The following is a 21,128-nucleotide window of genomic DNA, read 5'->3' as shown; positions in this document are numbered from 1 at the left end:
ATCAACAAAAAAATCTACAAACAATAAATGCTTGAGGGGGTGTGGAAAAAAGGGAACCCTTTCACACTGTTGGTGGGAATAGAAACTGATACAGCCATGAAGGGGAACAGTATGGAGGTTTCTTGAAAAACTAAAACTACCATAGGACACAGCAATCCACTACTAGGCACATACCCTGAGAAAACCACAATTCAAAAAGACACACATACCCCAGTGTTCATTTCAGAACTATTTACAATAGCCTGGATATGAACCAACCTAAATGTCATTGACAGATGAATGGATAAAGAAGATAAGATACATACATACAATGGAATATTACCCAGCCATAAAAAGGAACGAAACTAGATTATTTATAGTGATGTGGATGAACTTAGAGTGTGTCATACAGCATGTAGTAAGTCAGAAAGAGAAAAGCACATGTTGAATATTAATGGAATGCATATATAAAACACATATATGGAATCTAGAAAAAAAATGGTATTGATGAACCTTTTTGCAGGGCAGGAATAGAGACACAGACATATAAAATGGACTTGTGGACATAGAGGAGGAAGGAGAGGGTGGGACAAATTCAGAGAGTAGCACTGACATATATATAGACACTACCATGTATGAAATAGATAGCTAGCGGGAAGCTGCTATATAGCATAGGCAGCACAGCTCAGCCCTCTGGGATGACCTAAAAGGAGTGGTGGGAGGGAGGCTCATGAAGGAGGGGATAAATGTATGCATATAGCTGCACCACATTGTTGTTCAGCAGAAACTAACAACACTGTAAAGCAATTATACTCAAATTAAAAATAAATAAATAGGAGTTGTATAAGTAGGGGGAAACTCATGCTACATAGATCAAATGGCATTCCTTCTCTTTACCACCAAGAACCCAGCAATGGAAGAGGAAGAGGAATGTGTGTGTTGCTTAGTTTACACAGTCTAAGGGGAAACTTGGACATGATTGTTTCTAATCATTGACCTGGAGACTTGTTCTCACACTGAGCCTTTGAGTGACATCCCCCCTGGAGGATATCCAGTCCAAACACATAAAAAGCTCAATAGAGGTTAAAGAACCCAAAAGCTCAATGTTCCATCTGATTATTTTCAACCAAGGGAGGGGGCTAATAGTATTACTCAGATTGCAATTTCAATTCCAAGAAATTTATGCATTATTCTAGGAGCCCTGTAATAATACATTCTCTGTTTCCTTCTCTCTTCAAAGCCAAATTATCTTCCTGGTTTTCCTCTGATTAGTACTATGCCCTTTTCTTTGGATCATTGCACAATAATATTATTTACATATCAGAATAATTATGAATATCAAAAGAAATATTATAATGGAATGTTCTATAAATTATGAAATATTAACAAGTACTTGTTGGTTCAGGTGATAAGGAGTCTGCCTGCAATGTGGGAGATCTGGGTTCAGTCCATGGGTGAGGAAGATCCTCTGCAGAAGGAAATGGCAAATCACTCCAGTATTCTTGCCTGGAAAATCCCATGGAGGGAGGAGCCTGGCAGGCTATAGTCCATAGGGTCGCAAAGAGTTAGACCCAACTGAGCAGCTTCACTCACTCAAACAGGTATTAGCTGTCATTGTTAGTCAACTACTTCAGTTTTCTGGGTACTAATAAGTCAATTCTCTGACTTTTCACTGTAATTTATTCATTAGATTTTTTCACTCATTAATTCATTCAACAAACATTTACTTAATGAGCCTTTATGTGTTAGATTCTGTTCTAGTTATCAGGGTCACGTTGGTGAATTAGATAGCTACAGCATTCATGCTTTCAAAGAATGTATGTGGTCTAGCAGGAGGAGGGAAACAGACATGTAGACAGGAATTTTCAATATAGTATGATCACTGTCACAACCGGGGAAATACAGAGGAAGCTATAGGAATAAATAGGAGGGATACTAAAGGCTTTGAGGCTCAGAAAAGCTTGGTCTAAAGAAATGAAATGGAAGATAAGACCTAAAGAATTAACAGCAATTAATCACAATTAATCTGGCCATCACCAGATGGTCAACACTGAAATCAGATTGATTATATTCTTTGCAACCAAAGATGGAGAAACTCTATACAGTCAGCAAAATCAAGACCGGGAGCTGACTGTGGCTCAGATCATGAACTCCTTATTGCCAAATTCAGACTTAAATTGAAGAAAGTAGGGAAAAACACTAGACCATTCAGGTATGACCTAAATCAAATTCCTAACAATTATACAGTGGAAGTGAGAAATATTTAAGGGACTAGATCTGATAGATAGAGTGCCTGATGAACTATGGATGGAGGTTCGTGACATTGTACAGGAGACAGGAAGCAAGACCATACCCAAGAAAAAGAAAAGCAAAAAAGCAAAATGGCTGTCTCAGGAGGCCTTACAAATAGCTGTGAAAAGAAGAGAAGCCAAAAGCAAAGAAGAAAGGGAAAGATAAACCCATTTGAATGCAGAGTTCCAAAGAATAGCAAGGAGAGATAAGAAAGCCTTCCTCAGTGATCAATGCAAAGAAACAGAGGAAAACAATAGAATGGGAAAGACTAGAGATCTCTTCAAGAATATTAGAGATACAAAGGGAACATTTCATGCAAGGATGGGCTCTATAAAGGACAGAAATTGTATGGACCTAACAGAAGCAGAACATATTAAGAAGAGATGGCAAGAATACACAGAAAAATGTACAAAAAAGATCTTCATGACCCAGATAATCACAAGGGTGTGATCACTCACTTAGAGCCAGACATCCTGGAATGTGAAGTCAAGTGGGCCTTAGGAAGCATCACTATGAACAAAGCTAGTGGATGTGATGGAATTCCAGTTGAGCTCTTTAAAATCCTAAAAGACGATGCTGTGAAAGTGCTCCTCTCAGTATGCCAGCAACTTTGGAAAACTCAGCAGTGGCCACAGGACTCAAAAAGGTCTGTTTTGATTCCAATCCCAAAGAAAGGCAATGCCAAAGAATGCTCAAACTACCACACAATTGCACTCATCTCACACACTAGTAAAGTAATGCTCAAAATTCTCCAAGCCAGGCTTCAACAATACATGAACCGTGAACTTCAGATGTTCATGCTGGTGAACAGCATGACACAGGACAGAGGAACCAGAGATCAAATTGCCAACATCCACTGGATCATTGAAAAAGCAAGAGAGTTCCAGAAAAACATCTATTTATGCTTTATTGACTATGCCAAAGCCTTTGACTGCATGGATCACTATAAACTGAAAATCCCAAAAGAGAAGGGAAAACCAGACCACCTGACCTGCCTCTTGAGAAATCTGTATGCAGGTCAGGAAGCAACAGTTAGAACTGGACAGGGGACAACAGACTGGTTCCAAATAGGAAAAGGAATACATCAAGGCTGTATACTGTCACCATGCTTATTTAACTTATATGCAGAGTACCTCACGAAAAATGATGGTCTGGATGAAGCACAAGCTAGAATCAAGAAATATCAATAACCTCAGATATGCAGATGACACCACCCTTATGGCAGAAAGTGAAGAACTAAAGAGCCTCTTGATGAAAGTGAAAGAGGAGAGTGAAAAAGTTGGCTTAAAGCTCAACATTCAAAAAACTAGGATCATGGCATCCACTCCCATCACTTCATGGCAAATAGATGGAGAAACAGTGGAAATGGCAGCAGACTTTATTTTTGGGGGCTCCAAAATCACTGCAGATGGTGACTGCAGCCATGAAATAAAAAAATGCTACTCCTTAGAAGAAAAGTTATGACCAACTTAGATAGCATATTAAGAAGCAGAGACATTACTTTGCCAACAAAAGCCCATCTAGTCAAGGCTATGGTGTTTCCATTAGTCATGTATGGATGTGAGAGTTGGATTATAAAGAAAGCTGAGTGCCAAAGAATTGATGCTTTTGAACTGTGGTGTTGGAGAAGACTCTTGAGAGTCCCTTGGACTGCAAGGAGATCCAACCAGTCCATCCTAAAGAAAATCAGTCCTGAATATTCATTGGAATGACTGATGTTGAAGCTGAAACTCCAATACTTTGGCCACCTGATGCAAAGAGCTGACTCATTTGAAAAGACCTCAATGCTGGGAAAGATTGATGGTGAGAGGAAAAGGGGACGACAGAGAATGAGATGGTTGGATGACATCACTGACTCAATGGACATGAGTTTGAGTAAACGCCGGGAGTTGGTGATAGACAGAGAGGCCTGGTGTGCTGCAGTCCATGGGGTTGCAAAGAGTTGGACATGACTGAGCAACTGAACTGAATCACAGAAGAGATTGCAACTGAAACAGAAATGGGACTTGGTATCTATAAGACAAGGGGTTGAAAAATAGTACGATATATTTGAAGTCCTTGAAGGAATTCAAATTGCCTACAGCATAAATGAGAAAGATAAAGAGGAGAAATTAACAGAAACCAGATAATGAAAGGCTTTTAACTTATTAAGGAATTAGAACTTTATCAGGAGAATAGTAGAGAGCTTCAAAAGGATTTTGAATAGAGGAATGATTGTTAGATGTTTATTTTTCAGTGGTATCTCTGACTGTAATATGGAGAAAGAATGGGTTAAGGGTAAGAAAAGGATACCCTGTCTTGATTACTGAATTTTTGGTACTTCCTTAAATTTTTACTGAAAGTGAGTGCCTCCATTAGCTTACCTTCCTCAGCCCTGACAGAATTGACAAACTTGATATGTTACATTGTGTGAAAGAAAGGGAAAGGATAAGTCAAGATTGAATATAGGGTTCTGTGTTGAGTAAATAAGGGAGAATAGGTTTGGGGGCAATACTAATTAATTTAGTTTGGGGCATGTTCCATGCTAGATGTCCTTAGACCATATAATTAGGAGTATCAAACATTTATTGGAAATGCCTTTTTAAAATTCAGGAGAAATTTTTAAGCTATAAAAAGTTGGGACTATTAGTATATGGATATCAGTTAAGCATGAAAATAAATGGAATAACTAAGAGATAATAAGAGTAGGATAGACAGCAAGGATAGGACCCTGAGGAACCCAGGTATTTAAAAGACAAGCAAGTGAGCTAGGCACTATGCATTAGAGATAAACAGGTCATAGTAATTGTTTCACAAGAAATTTTGTGTCCTGGTAAAGATACAGAAAAGTGAACAATTAAGTTTTCTTCACTTGATAAATGAAGAAATAAACATATCTAAAAGGAGGTGCAGCAAAGGTACTAGTAATTATTCAAATAAAGATTCACTAAAGAAAAGTTGGGGAAGGGCTGTCCAGGTAGGGAAAAAACTGCAAATGGAGAGGCAGAAAACAGAACCTGTTATTTTAAGAACCACTGTGATTTCAATAATGCCAGAATCAGATCTCTAGGGGACAACCTCTATGACATAAATCTTTAGAATAATGTTTCCAGAATCAATATTGTCAAAATGGCTATTCTACCCAAAGCAATCTATAGATTCAATGCAATCCCTATCAAGCTACCAACGGTATTTTTCACAGAACTAGACCAAAGAATTTCACAATTTGTGTGGAAATACAAAAAACCTCGAATAGCCAAAGTAATCTTGAGAAAGAAGAATGGAACTGGAGGAATCAACCTGCCTGACTTCAGACTCTACTACAAAGCCACAGTCATCAAGACAGTGTGGTACTGGCACAAAGACAGAAATATAGACCAATGGAACAGAATAGAAAGCCCAGAGATAAATCCACGAACCTATGGACACTTTATCTTTGACAAAGGAGGCAAGGATATACAATGGAAAAAAGACAACCTCTTTAACAAGTGGTGCTGGGAAAACTGGTCAACCACTTGTAAAAGAATGAAACTAGAACACTTTCTAACACCATACACAAAAATAAACTCAAAATGGATTAAAGATCTAAATGTCAGACCAGAAACTATAAAACTCCTAGAGGAGAACATAGGCAAAACACTCTCCAACATAAATCACAGCAAGATCCTCTATGACCCACCTCCCAGAATATTGGAAATAAAAGCAAAACTAAACAAATGGGATCTAATGAAACTTAAAAGCTTTTGCACTACAAAGGAAACTATAAGTAAGGTGAAAAGACAGCCATCAGATTGGGAGAAAATAATAGCAAATGAAGAAACAGACAAAGGATTAATCTCAAAAATATACAAGCAACTCCTGCAGCTCAATTCCAGAAAAATAAATGACCCAATCAAAAAATGGGCCAGAGAACTAAACAGACATTTCTCCAAAGAAGACATACAGATGGCTAACAAACACATGAAAAGATGCTCAACATCACTCATTATTAGAGAAATGCAAATCAAAACCACAATGAGGTACCATTACACACCAGTCAGGATGGCTGCTATCCAAAAGTCTACAAGCAATAAATGCTGGAGAGGGTGTGGAGAAAAGGGAACCCTCTTACACTGTTGGTGGGAATGCAAACTAGTACAGCCACTATGGAAAACAGTGTGGAGATTCCTTAAAAAACTGGAAATAGAACTGCCATATGACCCAGCAATACCACTGCTGGGCATACACACTGAGGAAACCAGATCTGAAAGAGACACGTGCTCCCCAATGTTCATCGCAGCACTGTTTATAATAGCCAGGACATGGAAGCAACCTAGATGCCCATCAGCAGATGAATGGATAAGGAAGCTGTGGTACATATACACCATGGAATATTACTCAGCCATTAAAAAGAATTCATTTGAACCAGTCCTAATGAGATGGATGAAACTGGAGCCCCTTATACAGAGTGAAGTAAGCCAGAAAGATAAAGAACATTACAGCATACTAACACATATATATGGAATTTAGAAAGATGGTAACGATAACCCTATATGCAAAACAGAAAAAGAGACACAGAAATACAGAACAGACTTTTGAACTCTGTGGGAGAAGGTGAGGGTGGGATGTTTCAAAAGAACAGCATGTATACTATCTATGGTGAAACAGATCACCAGCCCAGGTGGGATGCATGAGACAAGTGCTCGGGCCTGGTGCACTGGGAAGACCCAGAGGAATCGGGTGGAGAGGGAGGTGGGAGGGGGGATCGGGATGGGGAATAAGTGTAAATCTATGGCTGATTCATATCAATGTATGACAAAACCCACTGAAATGTTGTGAAGTAATTAGCCTCCCACTAATAAAAAAATTAAAAAAAAAAAAAGAATAATGTTTCCAATTTGTATGGGAATGAGTCTTAATGTAGTGAAAATTTAATGTTGATTATTTTCTCCAGTATATAGATTGTCAAGTCTTTGATATGTGTTTATATTATTCATATTAAATGAGATTATTCAGTTATTAAGCATACCTTTATACAAGTCAGCCATTACTTATAAGCTGTTGTATTTCCTTTACAACAAAAATGTGTTGAGTGAAATTTTGTGTTTGAATTAGGTAAAGGGTTAAAAAAAAAAGCAAGCAAAGAGGACAAACCCATAAATAAGACTGGAAAAAAACGGCCAAAATGATAGTAGTTTTACCTTGGATAACAAGGTTTCAAGAAAGGAATCATTCAGAGTAACAAATGTTACTGACTGGGAAAGCAAGATAATGCTTTCCCAGCTTTAATGTCTATTAAATATAGGGACACAAAGATCATTGATTTCATGATATCAGTTATGGTAGATTGGTGGAGATTCAAGACTAATTAAAGCAGATTGGGAAGTGAATAGAGGGATGAAAGGGAAGATAGTAAGTATTTATAACTGAAAGTGACATGAAGTCAGGAGAGGATATTGAGAATGCTTGAATATTATTAGAAACACTCCAGTGAAGAAAGATGTTGAAGATGTAAGATAAGACAGTATAATCAGTATGAAAGCACACATGGCACAATTACCTTTATACAGGAGGAGGAACATCACCTTCAGCTAACTAGAGAGAGGAAGGAATAGATGTGAAAACAGAAATTAATAGATGTGGTGGCAAGAAGTTGAGAGAGTTTACATTTGAAGCCTTCTATTTTGTTTGTGAAGTAAGAGGCAACAATGTCTACTCATGGGAGGAGATGGTAAAGAAACTCAAGGTCCCTATTTACCTTCTTTAGTTAAGTGGTCTTGAAATTTAAGTGTGACCTTGTCAAGGTCTTCTTTTTATCACTCCATTGTCACTTTTTAGACCAGAATTCCTGAGAATTTCAGCCCCTTTTTAGGATCATTCTTAGTTTCAAGAGCAGTGTACTTCCTGTCCATTAACTTCCGCTTGTCTAGATACCTCTTTATCTGCCAACATGTCTCACAGGATTAGAATTCTTTCTCAGAACTATTTTTCCTATCAACAATAGGAAGACTGTGGTAGGTAAAGCACACTATTTGGGGAAGTTTGGTGAAACTGAGAGGATGAATAAAGTAAAAGTGGTATAGTGAATCTGACTGAGGTGACTGGAGAAATTAAAAAGTTGAGACAGAGAAAAGTAAAGTGATTCAGGCCTTCTAGATGTAAGGATATTGGAAATTGCTACTGGTCACTGAGGAAGGCATCTTTGGTAGAGTAGCTGCTAGAGAGGCATCTTGCTGGAGCTGGGAAATCCATTCAGGAGGAAAGTACATCGGAGATGGTACCATGGTGGAGGTTTCCCACAGATTTTACTTAAAATTGATAACCATGAAGAAAATTAATTTTTTATAATTGTAAAAGTAATTTCTCATTTTGGCAATTTGGAAAATAAAGGAGAAATTAAGAAAATTAAATTCATCTATAGATAGCTTTGGAGATGTGATTAAGGATGAGGGTTAAAGGAAAGAGAATAAGCTCAAGAGCAGAAATAAAACAGAATTGTTAGTAGGAATGACAAACAGTGGTTAGAGGACAGAGTACCAAATGGAGAGTAATGAGGGAAAAGCGGGAAGTGGTAAGTTAAGAGGAGCTCCATGGCAGACAGGGTCACATCTTTTTATATCTTTATTCTCTATAGTATCCAGCAAAGGGCTCACCCAGTGGCTCAGTGGTAAAGAATCCGCCTATAATGTAGGAGATACAGGTTGGATCCCTGGGTCGGAAAGATCCCCTGGAGGAGGAAGTGGCAACCCACTCCAGTATTCTTGCCTGAGAAATCTCAGACAGAGGAGCCTGGTGGGCTACAGTCCATGGAGTCACAAATGAGTCAGACACAACTGACTGACTGACTAAACAACATAAAGTGTCCAGCAAAGTATGTGATGCAAGAATGAATGACTGACGTGCTTTATGTTGGTTAAGAGTATAAATTTTTGAGGCAACAGGCCTAAGGTCAAAAATGCAGTTTCTGGCACTTCACAGTTGTGAAATTTTGTAGAAATTGCTTGACTTCTTTAATCCTTGATTTTTTCATGTGTAAAATCCTTGTCAGGTTAAATCAGTACTATTATATACAATGCTTAACAGTTTGCATATAATAGTAAACCTTCAAGAGATCGTTAATGATAATAATAACCATCAGGATAATAATGAATTTGGGAAGGCCTTCCATATCAGGAGTCTGGGCTTACTAGATAGGTCTTGGAAACAACATTTTAATTTGGCAGCAGATTAGAAAAAGGAGAAGCAAACAGGGATTGAGAAACTAGTTGGTGGCCATTTTGAAAATTCAGGGTAGAAGTTGTGAGGTTCAAAATGAGTCATAGTCCTGGTGATGCAGAAGAGGGGCAGGCAGGAAATACACTCAAAAGAGAGGGTCGGTGAAAGTTCATAGTGTATCAGATGTAGAGATGGAGAAGAATAGTGTAAATTCAGAGGTGATTTTCATTTCTGTCATTACAAGAAAGTCTACACATTGACCATTTAATTTTTCTCTTGCTCCCATAGTTTTTATGACTCCAAAGTCAGGGAACATCAATCAGTTTCCACCCTTTATGAGATGTGTCAGTCACTCCTACATTTCAGCAGTGTGTCCTTCGTGTTGACAACTAAATGTGCTAAATGAGAAGCTAAGAACTTTGTTTATCTACTGCAGTTGTATTTGCAATGGGAAGTAAACGATACAGAAAACCACCTCCTGAGGGAAACATACTGAACCAAGTGGTCAAATGTATCTGGGTAAGTTCATGAATTGTTTGCCTACCTTTTTCAATTGCAAGAAAAGAAATGCTGTTCTGAGCCTATAGGCCTTCAAACATGGGTATACACTTTTCTCAATGACCTCTGCACTGCTTCTGTGACTTTTGGAAAGTGGGATTGATCAAACTTCACTTGATGCCTCTATTTAACCTTTAAGCTAAAAATAATATAGTCATTTTAAAAAACTGGCAAAAGTTTTCTGAAATGTTCATATATGTTGAAATTATATTTCAAGTATTCTGAAATTCAATGTGTGATGAAATCAAAAGGTAAGATTAAGTCACTCAAGAGTATGTGTGTTTAAGGGAATATACAGTGAAATGGAAAAGGCAGGGGATGGGTTTTTTGTTTGTTTTTTTTCTCTCTTCTGATATCTATGCTCTGCCCTAGTTTGCCATTTCCAGCCGTTTCAAGAACCATCCTGGGGACAATCCCAAGCAAGAGCACTGGCTGGACTGGGCAGCTGAGAAATACCTAGTAAGTTGAACTGCAGAAACATCTGATGCCTCCATAGAGTTTTTCCTAATAACCAAACTGATTCCCTCCTGCTGTATTTGACCTCCTCTCTTACTGTTCTGGGCCATTTCTACTCCAAGCAAGAAATCTTAACTGCCAATTCAGCCTATTCCTTCTTCTTCCTCTTTGCAGAAGCAGCTCATTATGGATGTGAAGGCACTGACCAGGGTACTGTTCCTTTATATTCCATTGCCCATGTTCTGGGCGCTTTTTGATCAGCAGGTAAGAATAGTTCTTTTGAAAACTACCTCTTCTTCCAGCCCCTTCTCTCTCAAAGGAAAGGGATTTCCTCTAATAGCATCTGTTTGCCATAGGGCTCACGATGGACCTTGCAAGCCACCAGGATGAATGGGAATTTGGTGAGTAGAAGAGATTTTTCCAGTCTATCATTTTCTTTTTTTTTTTAACTTTAAACAATTTTTATTACACAAAGGTTGTCACATAATTGGATATTTCTCTACTCTGTACACAATTGTTCTTACTCTCCACAGAAAGGCTGCTTCTTAACTTCTCATCTGGTGACAGGAAGTACTAAAATCCTGATTTTAACAGAATAGTAGTAAAAATGCCTCAGTGATTTAAGTTGAAAGCAGTACATTGGTACATGGCTCGTAAGCTCATTTATCAGGAATGTACAAATGTCTTTGTTTAAAAATACAAAATAAATTATCTGTAGGCATGGACAATGACAGCAGTAAACCATTCTATATTGTCAACTGAAACCAGTAACTGATGGTTATAGTTATTTTCTTAAACATCAGCCAGCCTTTTCTTCAGTCATCTCCTTCAACTGACCTCTCCTGAAATTACTGGTGAGGAACACTGCCTTGAGCTTCCTCTCACAGTTCATTAATAATGGCAAAGCACTATTCTAGGAATTAGAACATGCCACCTACCATACCACCTCCCATTCCACCCATGCCACCCATTCCAGGATCCTTCTCTTCTTTAAGAATTTCTGTGACTACAACTTCTGCTGTTGTTAAGAGAGAGGCCACTCCGGCAGCATCCAGTAATGCAGTTCTTACAACTTTAGTTGGATCAATGATTCCTTTTTCCACCATATTCACAAAATCTCCAAGCATAGCGTCATAACCGACTTCTGAAGAACTCTGCATAATTTTCTCAACTATCAATGATCCTTCAACACCTGCATTCTTAGCAATAGTCATTGCAGGAATTTTTAGTGTTTTTTTAATTATTTCTATACCTGTTTTTTGATCTTCATTAGCTGGAATTATTGACTCCAAGGCTGGAATGCACCGAAGCAGGGCACAGCCCCCTCCCAGAACAATGCCTTCTTCAACAGCAGCTCGGGTAGCATTAAGGGCATCTGTAACTCTGTATTTCTTTTCATTCACTTCAACATCACTTGTCCCACCAACCTTCAACACAGCAACACCACCTGAGAGTTTTGCCAGACGTTCATTCAGTTTTTCCTTTTCATATTTGCTAGTTTGACGTCTGACTGCTCGATGATCTCTTGGATGCGCTTCTCAATCTGAACCTTGTCTCCTTTTCCTTTCAAGAGCATGGCATCGTCTTTGGTCACAATGACCTCCCCAACTTTCCCTAGGTCATGAGGCTGAACATCTTCAAGATTTAGATTTAGTCCTTCTTCTCCAAATACTGCACCACCAGTAGCAATAGCCATGTCTTTAAGCTGGTTCTTTCTATTGTCACCAAAACCCAGAGCTTTGACTGCCACAACTTGAAGACCAACTTTCAGTCTATTCAAAACAAGGGTACTTAGAGCTTCTCCATCCACATCTTCATCAATTATGACCAAGGGCTTCCGGTGAACATTGGCAATTTCAAGAGCAGGAACAATGGACTGGACACTAGAAATCTTCTTTTCACTCAATAGAACATATGCATCTTGGAATTCACATTTCTGACCTTTTGATGTATTAATAAAGTATGGAGAAATATATCCTCTATCAAATTTCATGCCTTCAATAATTTCTAACTCATCGTTCAGTGTTTTTCCATCCTTTACTGTGATAACACCCTTTCTTCCAACTTTTTTCATGGCATCAGAAATGATATTGCCAATTTCTTTGTCTCCATTTGCAGAAATTGTAGCAACCTGAGCAATCTCTTCAGGGGTTGTCACACGTTTAGACTGCTTCTTAAGTTCAGCAATTACAGCATCAACAGCTAACATCACACCTCTCCTGATCTCCACAGGGTTAGCACCTTTGCTAATCTTCTCGAAGCCTTCCTTGGCGATAGAGCGGGCCAGTACAGTAGTGGTAGTGGTGCCATTCCCGGCCTCTTCATTTGTGTTATTGGCAACATCTTGAACAAGTTTAGTGCCAATATTCTTATATTTATCTTTTAAATCAATAGACTTTGCAACAGTCATACCATCTTTTGTCACGTTGGGACTTCCCCAACCCTGTTCAATAATCACTGTCCTTCCCTTTGGCCCCATAGTAACGGCTACGGCATCGGCTAAAAGGTCTACACCTTGAAGCATTAAGGCTCGAGCATCTGCACCGAATTTTACATCTTTGGCATAAGCCCGAGTGAGATGAGGAGCCAGTGCCCTGTCTTTATGTTTTTGCCTGAAAAGTGACATAAAATTATAAGAGATGCTGTTAGCATGAAGATACGGAGTAGGTAGACAAAGTAAAGAGAGTCTAGAAATAAAAGAATCTTTAGAAATCAGAAATATAAGGATGGAAAGTTTTCAGTGTATACAGGAAACATTGCGAGGATAGCAAATGAAGTGGTAAAGCCTGGGCATGGATATTTTCTTTTATCTAAGCCTGACCAGGGCCAGCAGGTTTGATTGCTGCTACAACACAACTAGTTGGACAATAAAGAAGTCTGAGTGACAAAGAATTGATGCTTTCGAATTGTGGTGCTGGAGAAGATTCTTGAGAGGCTCTTGGGCTGCAAGGAGATCAAGCCAGTCAATTCTTAAAGGAAATCAACACTGAATATTCATTGGAAGGACTGTTGCTGAAGCTGAAGCTCCAATACTTTGCCCATTTGATACAAAGAGCCAACTTCTTGCAAAAGACCCTGATGCTGGGAAAGTCTGAAGGCAAAAGAAGAAGAGAATGGGGCAGAGGATGAAATGGTTAGATAGCATCACCAACCCAACAGACATGAATTTGAGCGAACTCTGGGAGACAGAGGTCAGAAGAGCCTGGCGTGCTGCTGTCCACTAGGTGGCAGAGTTGGACACAACTTAGCGACTGAACAAGAACACAACACAATTGACCCATCTCAGGCAGGGCTCACAACAGAGGATCCAGAGGCGGATATTTTGTACATAGATACAGAAATAATGGAAAATTTTTAAACATGATTTTTTATTTTTCTAATTTCCATACATTGACAAACTCTTCCGTCATTTGTTCCCACTGTCTAGATTATTGTATGTTCTCCTGCCATCTCAGTTATGAAGAGGGCAGAGAGGAATAACACCAGGGTTGTATCAGCCGGTCTGTTTGAAGCTTCCTTAATATAATTTCAACTTTTCCCTTCCTCTGACTGTCCAGGACTTACCTGGTTGTCTTCTTTTTTGACCCTCTGGAGAACAACTTTAGAAACACTTTGTGTCAATGGGAGACGTCACCCTAACCATCATACCTTTCTGTCCTTCACATTATTACCACCTATGACTGCAGTTATTGGGATTGATAAAAACACACTGACTCTAGTCTCTTTCAAGTTAAAGAAAGCATAGCTCACAGAAAATAAGATTCTCCCTTAGGCCCATCTGCCTTCAAAAGCCATAGCCTAAAGCCATCTCTAGCCTATTCCCCTACATACCCTTACAAGCAGATTAGTGGTCCTGAACAAAAGACTTGATGGGTATTACCTTATGCTTCTCACCTGCTAACTATCAATATTGTTGATTAGATTTTGTTTGTCTTTAGGCCATTATCTTAATGTGATTTGTTATCATGTTTCAGGGTTTTTTCGTGCTTCAGCCTGACCAGATACAGGTAAGAGACTTCTCTATATTCCCAGGTACTTATTTCTTCCCTCATCTATAACTCGACATTTAGTAGGAGGATTACCAACCATAATTTGATGTTTTTTTCCTTGTATGCTGAGGAGGGCTAAACATAGGGATGAAAATATTCTTAAGCCCCACACTTCTCTTTCACATTCTCTGTTAGTAAGTAGCTCCTACTCAACTCCAGGGAGACTGAGTTTTGAGCTCACAAGGAAAGTGTAAACACTGGATTTATTTCCAGGTCAAGTATCATGGAAATATTGTCACAGAAAGTGTACAACTTAGTTGTGTGAGCAACAAATTCAGAGTCTCTGCTTGTTGGTGACTTCTAGTTATTTTTTAACTGCTTCTTCAACAATCCCCAATCCTTCTTTCTTTCCTTCCTTTCTCCTGACTATGACATTTTCCTCTTGGCTGTGGAACTGGAGGAGATAAATGAAATGGGAGGGAAGAGCTCCTAATCAATTGATAGAAAAACAGGTTTAGAGTGAAACTGGTTCCTTGGGATATTTGGAAGCTAATGTGCTATGCAGAGGAAATAGAGTCTTGGGTGTAAAGGGACTGAACAACGTGGAGTCATTCTGTACATCGTAGATGAAAGTGTGTTTGGATGTGAGAGAGTGTGCACACATGTGAATGAGAGCACGTGCTCACACTCATAATAGAAAAACACTTGGAACTAATGTTTTTACCATGGCATTACAGGTGCTAAATCCCTTTTTGATTGTTATTTTCATCCCACAGTTTGACCTTGTCATTTATCGTCCAAGTGTGGCATTAATTTCACGTAAGTGCTTACTGTGCCTTTGTTGCTCCAGCCTGACTCAATATTTGTCCAGTTTAATAAACAGTCAGTATCTTTTCTGCTTAGTGATGATTTGTTTTGATTTATCATTTTTCTGTTTCTGTTTATCCATGATAGATTAAATGCCTATTAATGCCAGAGAACAGGGCTTCCCTGATGGCTCAGCAGATAAAGAGTTTGCCTGCATGGAGGAGATACAGGAGCTGTGGGTTCGATTCCTGGGTCAAGAAGATCCCCTGGAGAAGGAAATGGCAACTCACTTCAGTAGTTCTTGCCTGAAAAATCCCATGGCGGGCTATAGTCCATGGGGTTGCAAAGAGTCAGACGTGACTGAGTGACTAAGCACAACAACAATACTGGAGAACAGGAATTAGATCTAATTAATACTTGTCACAGAGAGTCCAATCCATTACTGCAGACTTACATACTTGATGTTGAAGAATTAGGGCTATACTTTATGAAAAGTCAAAAATATATGAGATTAGGCTCCTAAACCAGCTTGTTGCTTTGTTCTTGAAAGTTGCCTCTTCAAAGAAGTCCAAAGCCTTTGATGAAAACTAATCACCTTAAATCTCTTACTGTCCCTATGAAGCAAATGAGGGACCTCAGAAGAGGACAGAATTGTCCCTAATTACTGCTTTCCCCCTGTTCTAAATAGAAGTGTTATTCTTTGGAAAGTTTGACAGAGGAGGATCTTAAGTCTTCTATATTTTCTGATTTAATAGCAATTTCCTTTTGATAGCCACTTACCATATTCAAATGACCTTTTGTCATTTACTCATTCGTTGAGTAGTTTATTGAGTTCCGTACCAAGTGCTATGGAAATGTAGAAGCACAAATCTTGCTCCTTACGAATTTACTTTTTAGTAAGGGAGCTAGAAAATATGCAAGGTTAATTATTGAAAATGATGAATTATGTTAAGTGCTCTAAGAAGGGAAGCAAAGTGCCAGGGAAATGCAGAGATGGAAGAAAGTGGCCAGGGTCAAGAAAGTCTTCTGAAGAAGAGGAAAAGAAGGTAATATACAGTGACAGGTATATGGTAAATGTTCAATGAATCTGGTTATATTACTATTATTTTTGTAATTATGACATAGTGGATAGAAAAACAATCATAAACAAAGAGGGAAAAATTGGTGTGTAACAAAGAACAATTCAGTGTGACTCAAGTAAAGGTAGAAAGGAGGATATATGAAGGGGAATACTAGGAAATACTTTGAAAGTAATTGAGAACAAATTAAGTAAGCTTAGGAAGTTTAGATTTTATTCTTTAGAGTCTATAGTTTAGGTATGACTGCCTCTCTGTTTCCTCTTCAGATCGCTTAGGAAAATGGCTGTCGGTATGATATTAGCATGCCTGGGCTTTGCAGTTGCTGCTGCTATAGAGATAAAAATTAATGTGAGTACAGTAAATCTTAAGGTCCATGAGGACAGGATGAAATCTGTTTTGTTCATTTCTCTAACTTGTTCAATCTTGACTCACTGGGCCCTACCACAGTAGCTATTTTTTAAAAGGTGCATAATAAGTGTTTGTGGTAAATGAGTAGATATAGAGGTAGAGCAGCAGTGCAAAATGAAGGCCACCTCCCACCTGAGTGATGCAGAGTACATTGTCTAGGAATTTCCAAACACCAGTATACAAGATATAGAACCGTTTCTTTCATACCTTACCAGACATTCAAATATCTTTTGGCAGATTGAATAGCCACTATTGGGGAGTGATCTATGGGGCCACAATTGAGTCAAAAAGCATGGAGTTTGTTACCTGGCATCAGTGCTTGCTACACTGAGTTGGAATTTCCTCCTCCAAACTGCCTTCAGAGCCTTCAAAGCCAAATGCTCTTTAGATATAGAAAACTGTGTCCTCTTGGCTAGATAAACTTGGCTGTAGAAACAGGACTGAAGTATGTGTTCTCACTGTATTTGAAGGGTTATTTTCTAGTAATTCTAACACATGTTCTCTCTCCTAAGGAAATGACCACATGCCAGCCAGATTCCCAAGAGATTTTCCTTCAAGTCTTGAATCTGGCAGATGATAAGGTCAAAGTAACAGTGCTGGGTGATGAAAATAATACTCTGTTGGCAGAGTCCATCAAATCCTTTCAGGTATGGACATGAGTGAATTAGAAACACTTTCGGATTATGTGCCAAAGCAGCAGCATATACAGTGGTTTACAGCATGCACCTATGAAGTCGAAGTGCCCCAGTCCAATTCCTGGTTCTGCCACTCCCTAACTGTAAGACCCTGAAGAAGTTATTTTATTTATAAGTCTCAATTTTAGCATCTATAAAATGGCAATACTTTTTATGTCAAAAACTATTGTAAGGATAAATATTATATATAAAGTGTTTAGCATAGTGTCTGGAACATTGTAAGCTCAATAGGTTGTAATTTGTATTATTATTTCAAACTGCCTCCTAACACACACCCTGTTGAAGAGTCTGGCTTATATATTTTCACTGCTATACTATACATATTCTGAAATATTCATTTAAAAATCTTTTAAATAATAAAAGTAGTATACATTTACTGTTGAAAATTGGGGACTGTGTCAAAAGATTGAAAAATCACCTATAAATCCATCACACGGAGATAATCATATTTAGCTTTAGCATTTTTTTTATAAATGAGTAAACAAACTACTTTTTTAAAAGTCTTGCAACACTATGTGCTATATTGACCTTGATTTTTTCCTTAGCACAATCGTCATCAAAAGGATTTTCCCATGTCCTTAGATAAACTTTGAGAATGTGAATTGAATGGATACATAATATTCCATTCTATGGATATACCATGGTTTAGTAAAATATCTCCTTAATAGGCATTTAATTTTTTATTATTATACATATTTCTATAATGAATATCCTTACTCATAAATCTTCATTCATGCCTCTAATTACTCCTATAGTATATTCCTAGAAATGGAATTATGAGGTTAAAGGGTAATGTTGAAAGTATCTGATGAGGTCGCCTGCCCTGGGGTACTATGGGACTGCAGTATTCAAGGCGGGGAAGAAGGTGAAAGTGACAGGCTCTTTACTGTGCAGAATATGCCACACTATTCCAAACTCCACCTGAAGACAAAAACGCAGAATTTCTACTTTCAACTGAAATATCACAATGTGTCTGTCCACACTGAGCATTCTGCGGAGGAGAAAATGTGGTACACTCTGATCATTCGAGAAGATGGGGAAAGTATTTCTAGCATGATGGTAAGTTGAAGAATGGCCTAGTTTCTAATTATCTTAGAGTATGAAGACTGATTCATCAGTATCTTACCAAGGATATACATGATGATCAAATTTTATGATTATCAGTTCCCTCTAGGCACCTGTAACTGATTTTTACTTCCCTCTATTGTAGGTGAAGGATGAAGAAAACAAAACAACCGATGGGATGATAGCCACAAGGTTTGGCTGTCACGGAGACCCAGGCCTCTCTGTTCTCTTTAATCTGGGGTCTCTTCTGAGCTGTGGGGCTTCACATGAAGAAACTTCACACTCTGCTTGTCTTGTACTAGGATGCTGTCTCCTAGAAGATCAGGAGCATTGGTGTCAGAACACACTTCCCAGGGAAGTGAGAGGCATAGATTCAAAACCAAGTCTTTTGGCTTGCTTTTACATGTGGTACTCAAAGATGACCCTATATCTATGAACACCCTCTGTGCTCTGCCACATAAATTGCTTCTGCTGCATGTTATCCACTTATCTTGCTCTTAAGAAAATAATTGGGTACTTTCCTCTCTGTGATCACCAGAGAGAAATTTAGAAGTAAGCAAATAACCCTCCCTTCATTATTGGTAGTTGAACATCTTTTATAGTTACTGTGTTTTTAAAGTAAAGTTTAAAATAAACATATACAAGCATCATGGTTTAGTAAAGGTAACATACTTGGATTCAAAAGACTTGGTTTTTGAATCTAGATCAAGCTGAAGGTCTTGTTAGGCACCACGGGACAATTACAGAGATGGAGCCCTGAAGAGGTCACCTGCTCACTGGGGCAGGAATCTGACATGATATAGATGCATGTGTCTATGGCCATCAAGATTAGATGGTTGCTGTAGAGAACAGCATTTTAGAGGAGAACTTTTAATGAAAAGTTGAATGTCACTGAAGGCTGGGACAGTCACATTAATCTGCTTTTACATATGCTTCAGGGAGAAGGCAATGGCAACCCACTCCAGTGTTCTTGCCTGGAGAATCCCAGGGACGGGGGAGCCTGGTGGGCTGCCGTCTATGGGGTCCCACAGAGTCTAACATGACTGAAGCGACTTAGCAGCAACAGCACATATGCTTCAGAAAAAGTAAACAGATCCAAATAAGTCATACAACAGTGAGGCCAGGACTTCCCTGGGTCAAAGAGCAATGGGAACCTCCAGGAAGGATGAAAGGAAGCAATTTCTGGGTTAGTGCAGGATGATTGAAAGCCCAAGAATCAACATTAAGGGTTTTAGAGGGAACTGCCCTTCTAATCCCATGGGCCAGGGACTAACACATATGCTACCAAAAACCCAAACTGAGGGACCAATTTATGGGCTCAGGTTCAAAAGACTAGAAAAATCGTTATGAAAGAGTTCAAGTTTGAAGACTCAAAACAATGAAAGCTCAACCTGCTGTGAGCTGGAGTCTGAGTTTTGCATAAAGCAAATCAGACTTCATTTATAAGAGGATGAAGTATCAGTTTTATATAAATACTAGTATGTATTTATATATACATAATTATTTTTCTTATGGAGTCTCAATTGATGAATTCCATCATTAGAAAAGGGAAAGAAATTGGTTGCACCAGTGGTGAGTTGAGTTTCAGACTGCCATGAGTGATCACAATAGTGTCATCCTAGCCGAGATCAGGTGAGAGTGTAGCAGACAAAAAACTAACACCCAAGGAAAGAAAAAGATAGGGACAGCTAAGACTACTAATTACTTATGTGTGAGTTTATTATTCATTCAGTTAACAATATATATTATGTACCTTTTATGTGCTAGCCTCTGTTCTAGGCACTAGGCATATAGCAATAAACAAAACAGAAAAGGCCCCTGCCCATTTATCAGGTGGGAGAGTTTGTCTAATCTCTAACAATGCCTCTATCCTCAGGTTTGTTAACACTTTGCATGAAGAGGTCAATGTCTCCCTGGGTACAGATGCATCCCTCATTGTTGGTGAAGACTATGGTGTGTCTGCTTACAGAACTGTGCAAAGAGGAGAGGAAGAGCACTACCCTGTGGACATTTTATTTTTATCAACAACTGACTTTTAAATATTTTCTTTGTGTATAGGTGGGCAGATTAGGTATATCTCAGCTAATTGTAAATATATACATACTCCTGCTCTGTTTCAGCCTTTGCCTCCTTTCCTCAGTCTCTTGTTTTTCTGCACAGATATATTGAAACTATACTTGTTGTGAAACTATGCTTGTACTGAATACTTAACAAGACTATCTCCTGGAGGTTTGCCAGTTTATCATTGGCTCCCACTCCTACCCTTTGGTAACTCCTATAAACACCTTGTTACTTTGAGCTTTTCCTTTCAGATTCACTGTTTTATGCTGTTCCACTAATTCATAATACTCAGAAGAGAAAAATTCATAAGACTTAGATGAGAAGACTTAGAGTCTGAAGTTCACAATAGAAGGCAATTTGTGCATTTTGCATTCAGGTTTAAGGTTAAAAAAACATACCGAACAGGCAATGAAATCTCAGATCAGGCGTAGAAAAGAACTTGGTATGAAAATAATTCACTCTGATACTCCTCTCCTCAAAGAGAAAGGGTAGCTTTGCTGCTTGATTCACCATCAATAGAGAGACAAAATCACTCCTTCCACCAGAAATGGAAGTGCTTTTCTAAA

General features: G+C 38.6%; 2 protein-coding genes across 2 annotated transcripts in view; one reads left to right on the top strand and one right to left on the bottom strand.

Annotated features, from left to right (window-relative positions):
* Window positions 1-21,128, top strand: part of LOC122675633 (solute carrier family 15 member 2-like) — a 34,883-nt gene that overhangs the window by 8,695 nt on the left and 5,060 nt on the right. Inside the window, 12 exon segments of the mRNA XM_043874603.1 lie at window positions 9,881-9,963; window positions 10,375-10,461; window positions 10,633-10,722; window positions 10,815-10,859; window positions 14,433-14,465; window positions 15,185-15,242; window positions 15,245-15,266; window positions 16,600-16,681; window positions 17,254-17,388; window positions 18,331-18,495; window positions 18,647-18,693; window positions 20,378-20,494. Coding sequence (XP_043730538.1) covers window positions 9,881-9,963; window positions 10,375-10,461; window positions 10,633-10,722; window positions 10,815-10,859; window positions 14,433-14,465; window positions 15,185-15,242; window positions 15,245-15,266; window positions 16,600-16,681; window positions 17,254-17,388; window positions 18,331-18,495; window positions 18,647-18,693; window positions 20,378-20,494 — 964 coding nt within the window.
* Window positions 10,895-13,049, bottom strand: LOC122675635 (60 kDa heat shock protein, mitochondrial-like). The gene is given in 2 exon segments (XM_043874607.1): window positions 10,895-11,959; window positions 11,962-13,049. Coding segments are annotated over 2 exon segments (1,602 nt in total). The 5' UTR covers window positions 12,983-13,049; the 3' UTR covers window positions 10,895-11,378.

This window comes from Cervus elaphus, chromosome 19 (assembly GCF_910594005.1).
Source record: "Cervus elaphus chromosome 19, mCerEla1.1, whole genome shotgun sequence".
NCBI classification, from domain to species: domain Eukaryota; kingdom Metazoa; phylum Chordata; class Mammalia; order Artiodactyla; family Cervidae; genus Cervus; species Cervus elaphus.
This window is presented reverse-complemented; position numbering and strand designations above follow the sequence as displayed.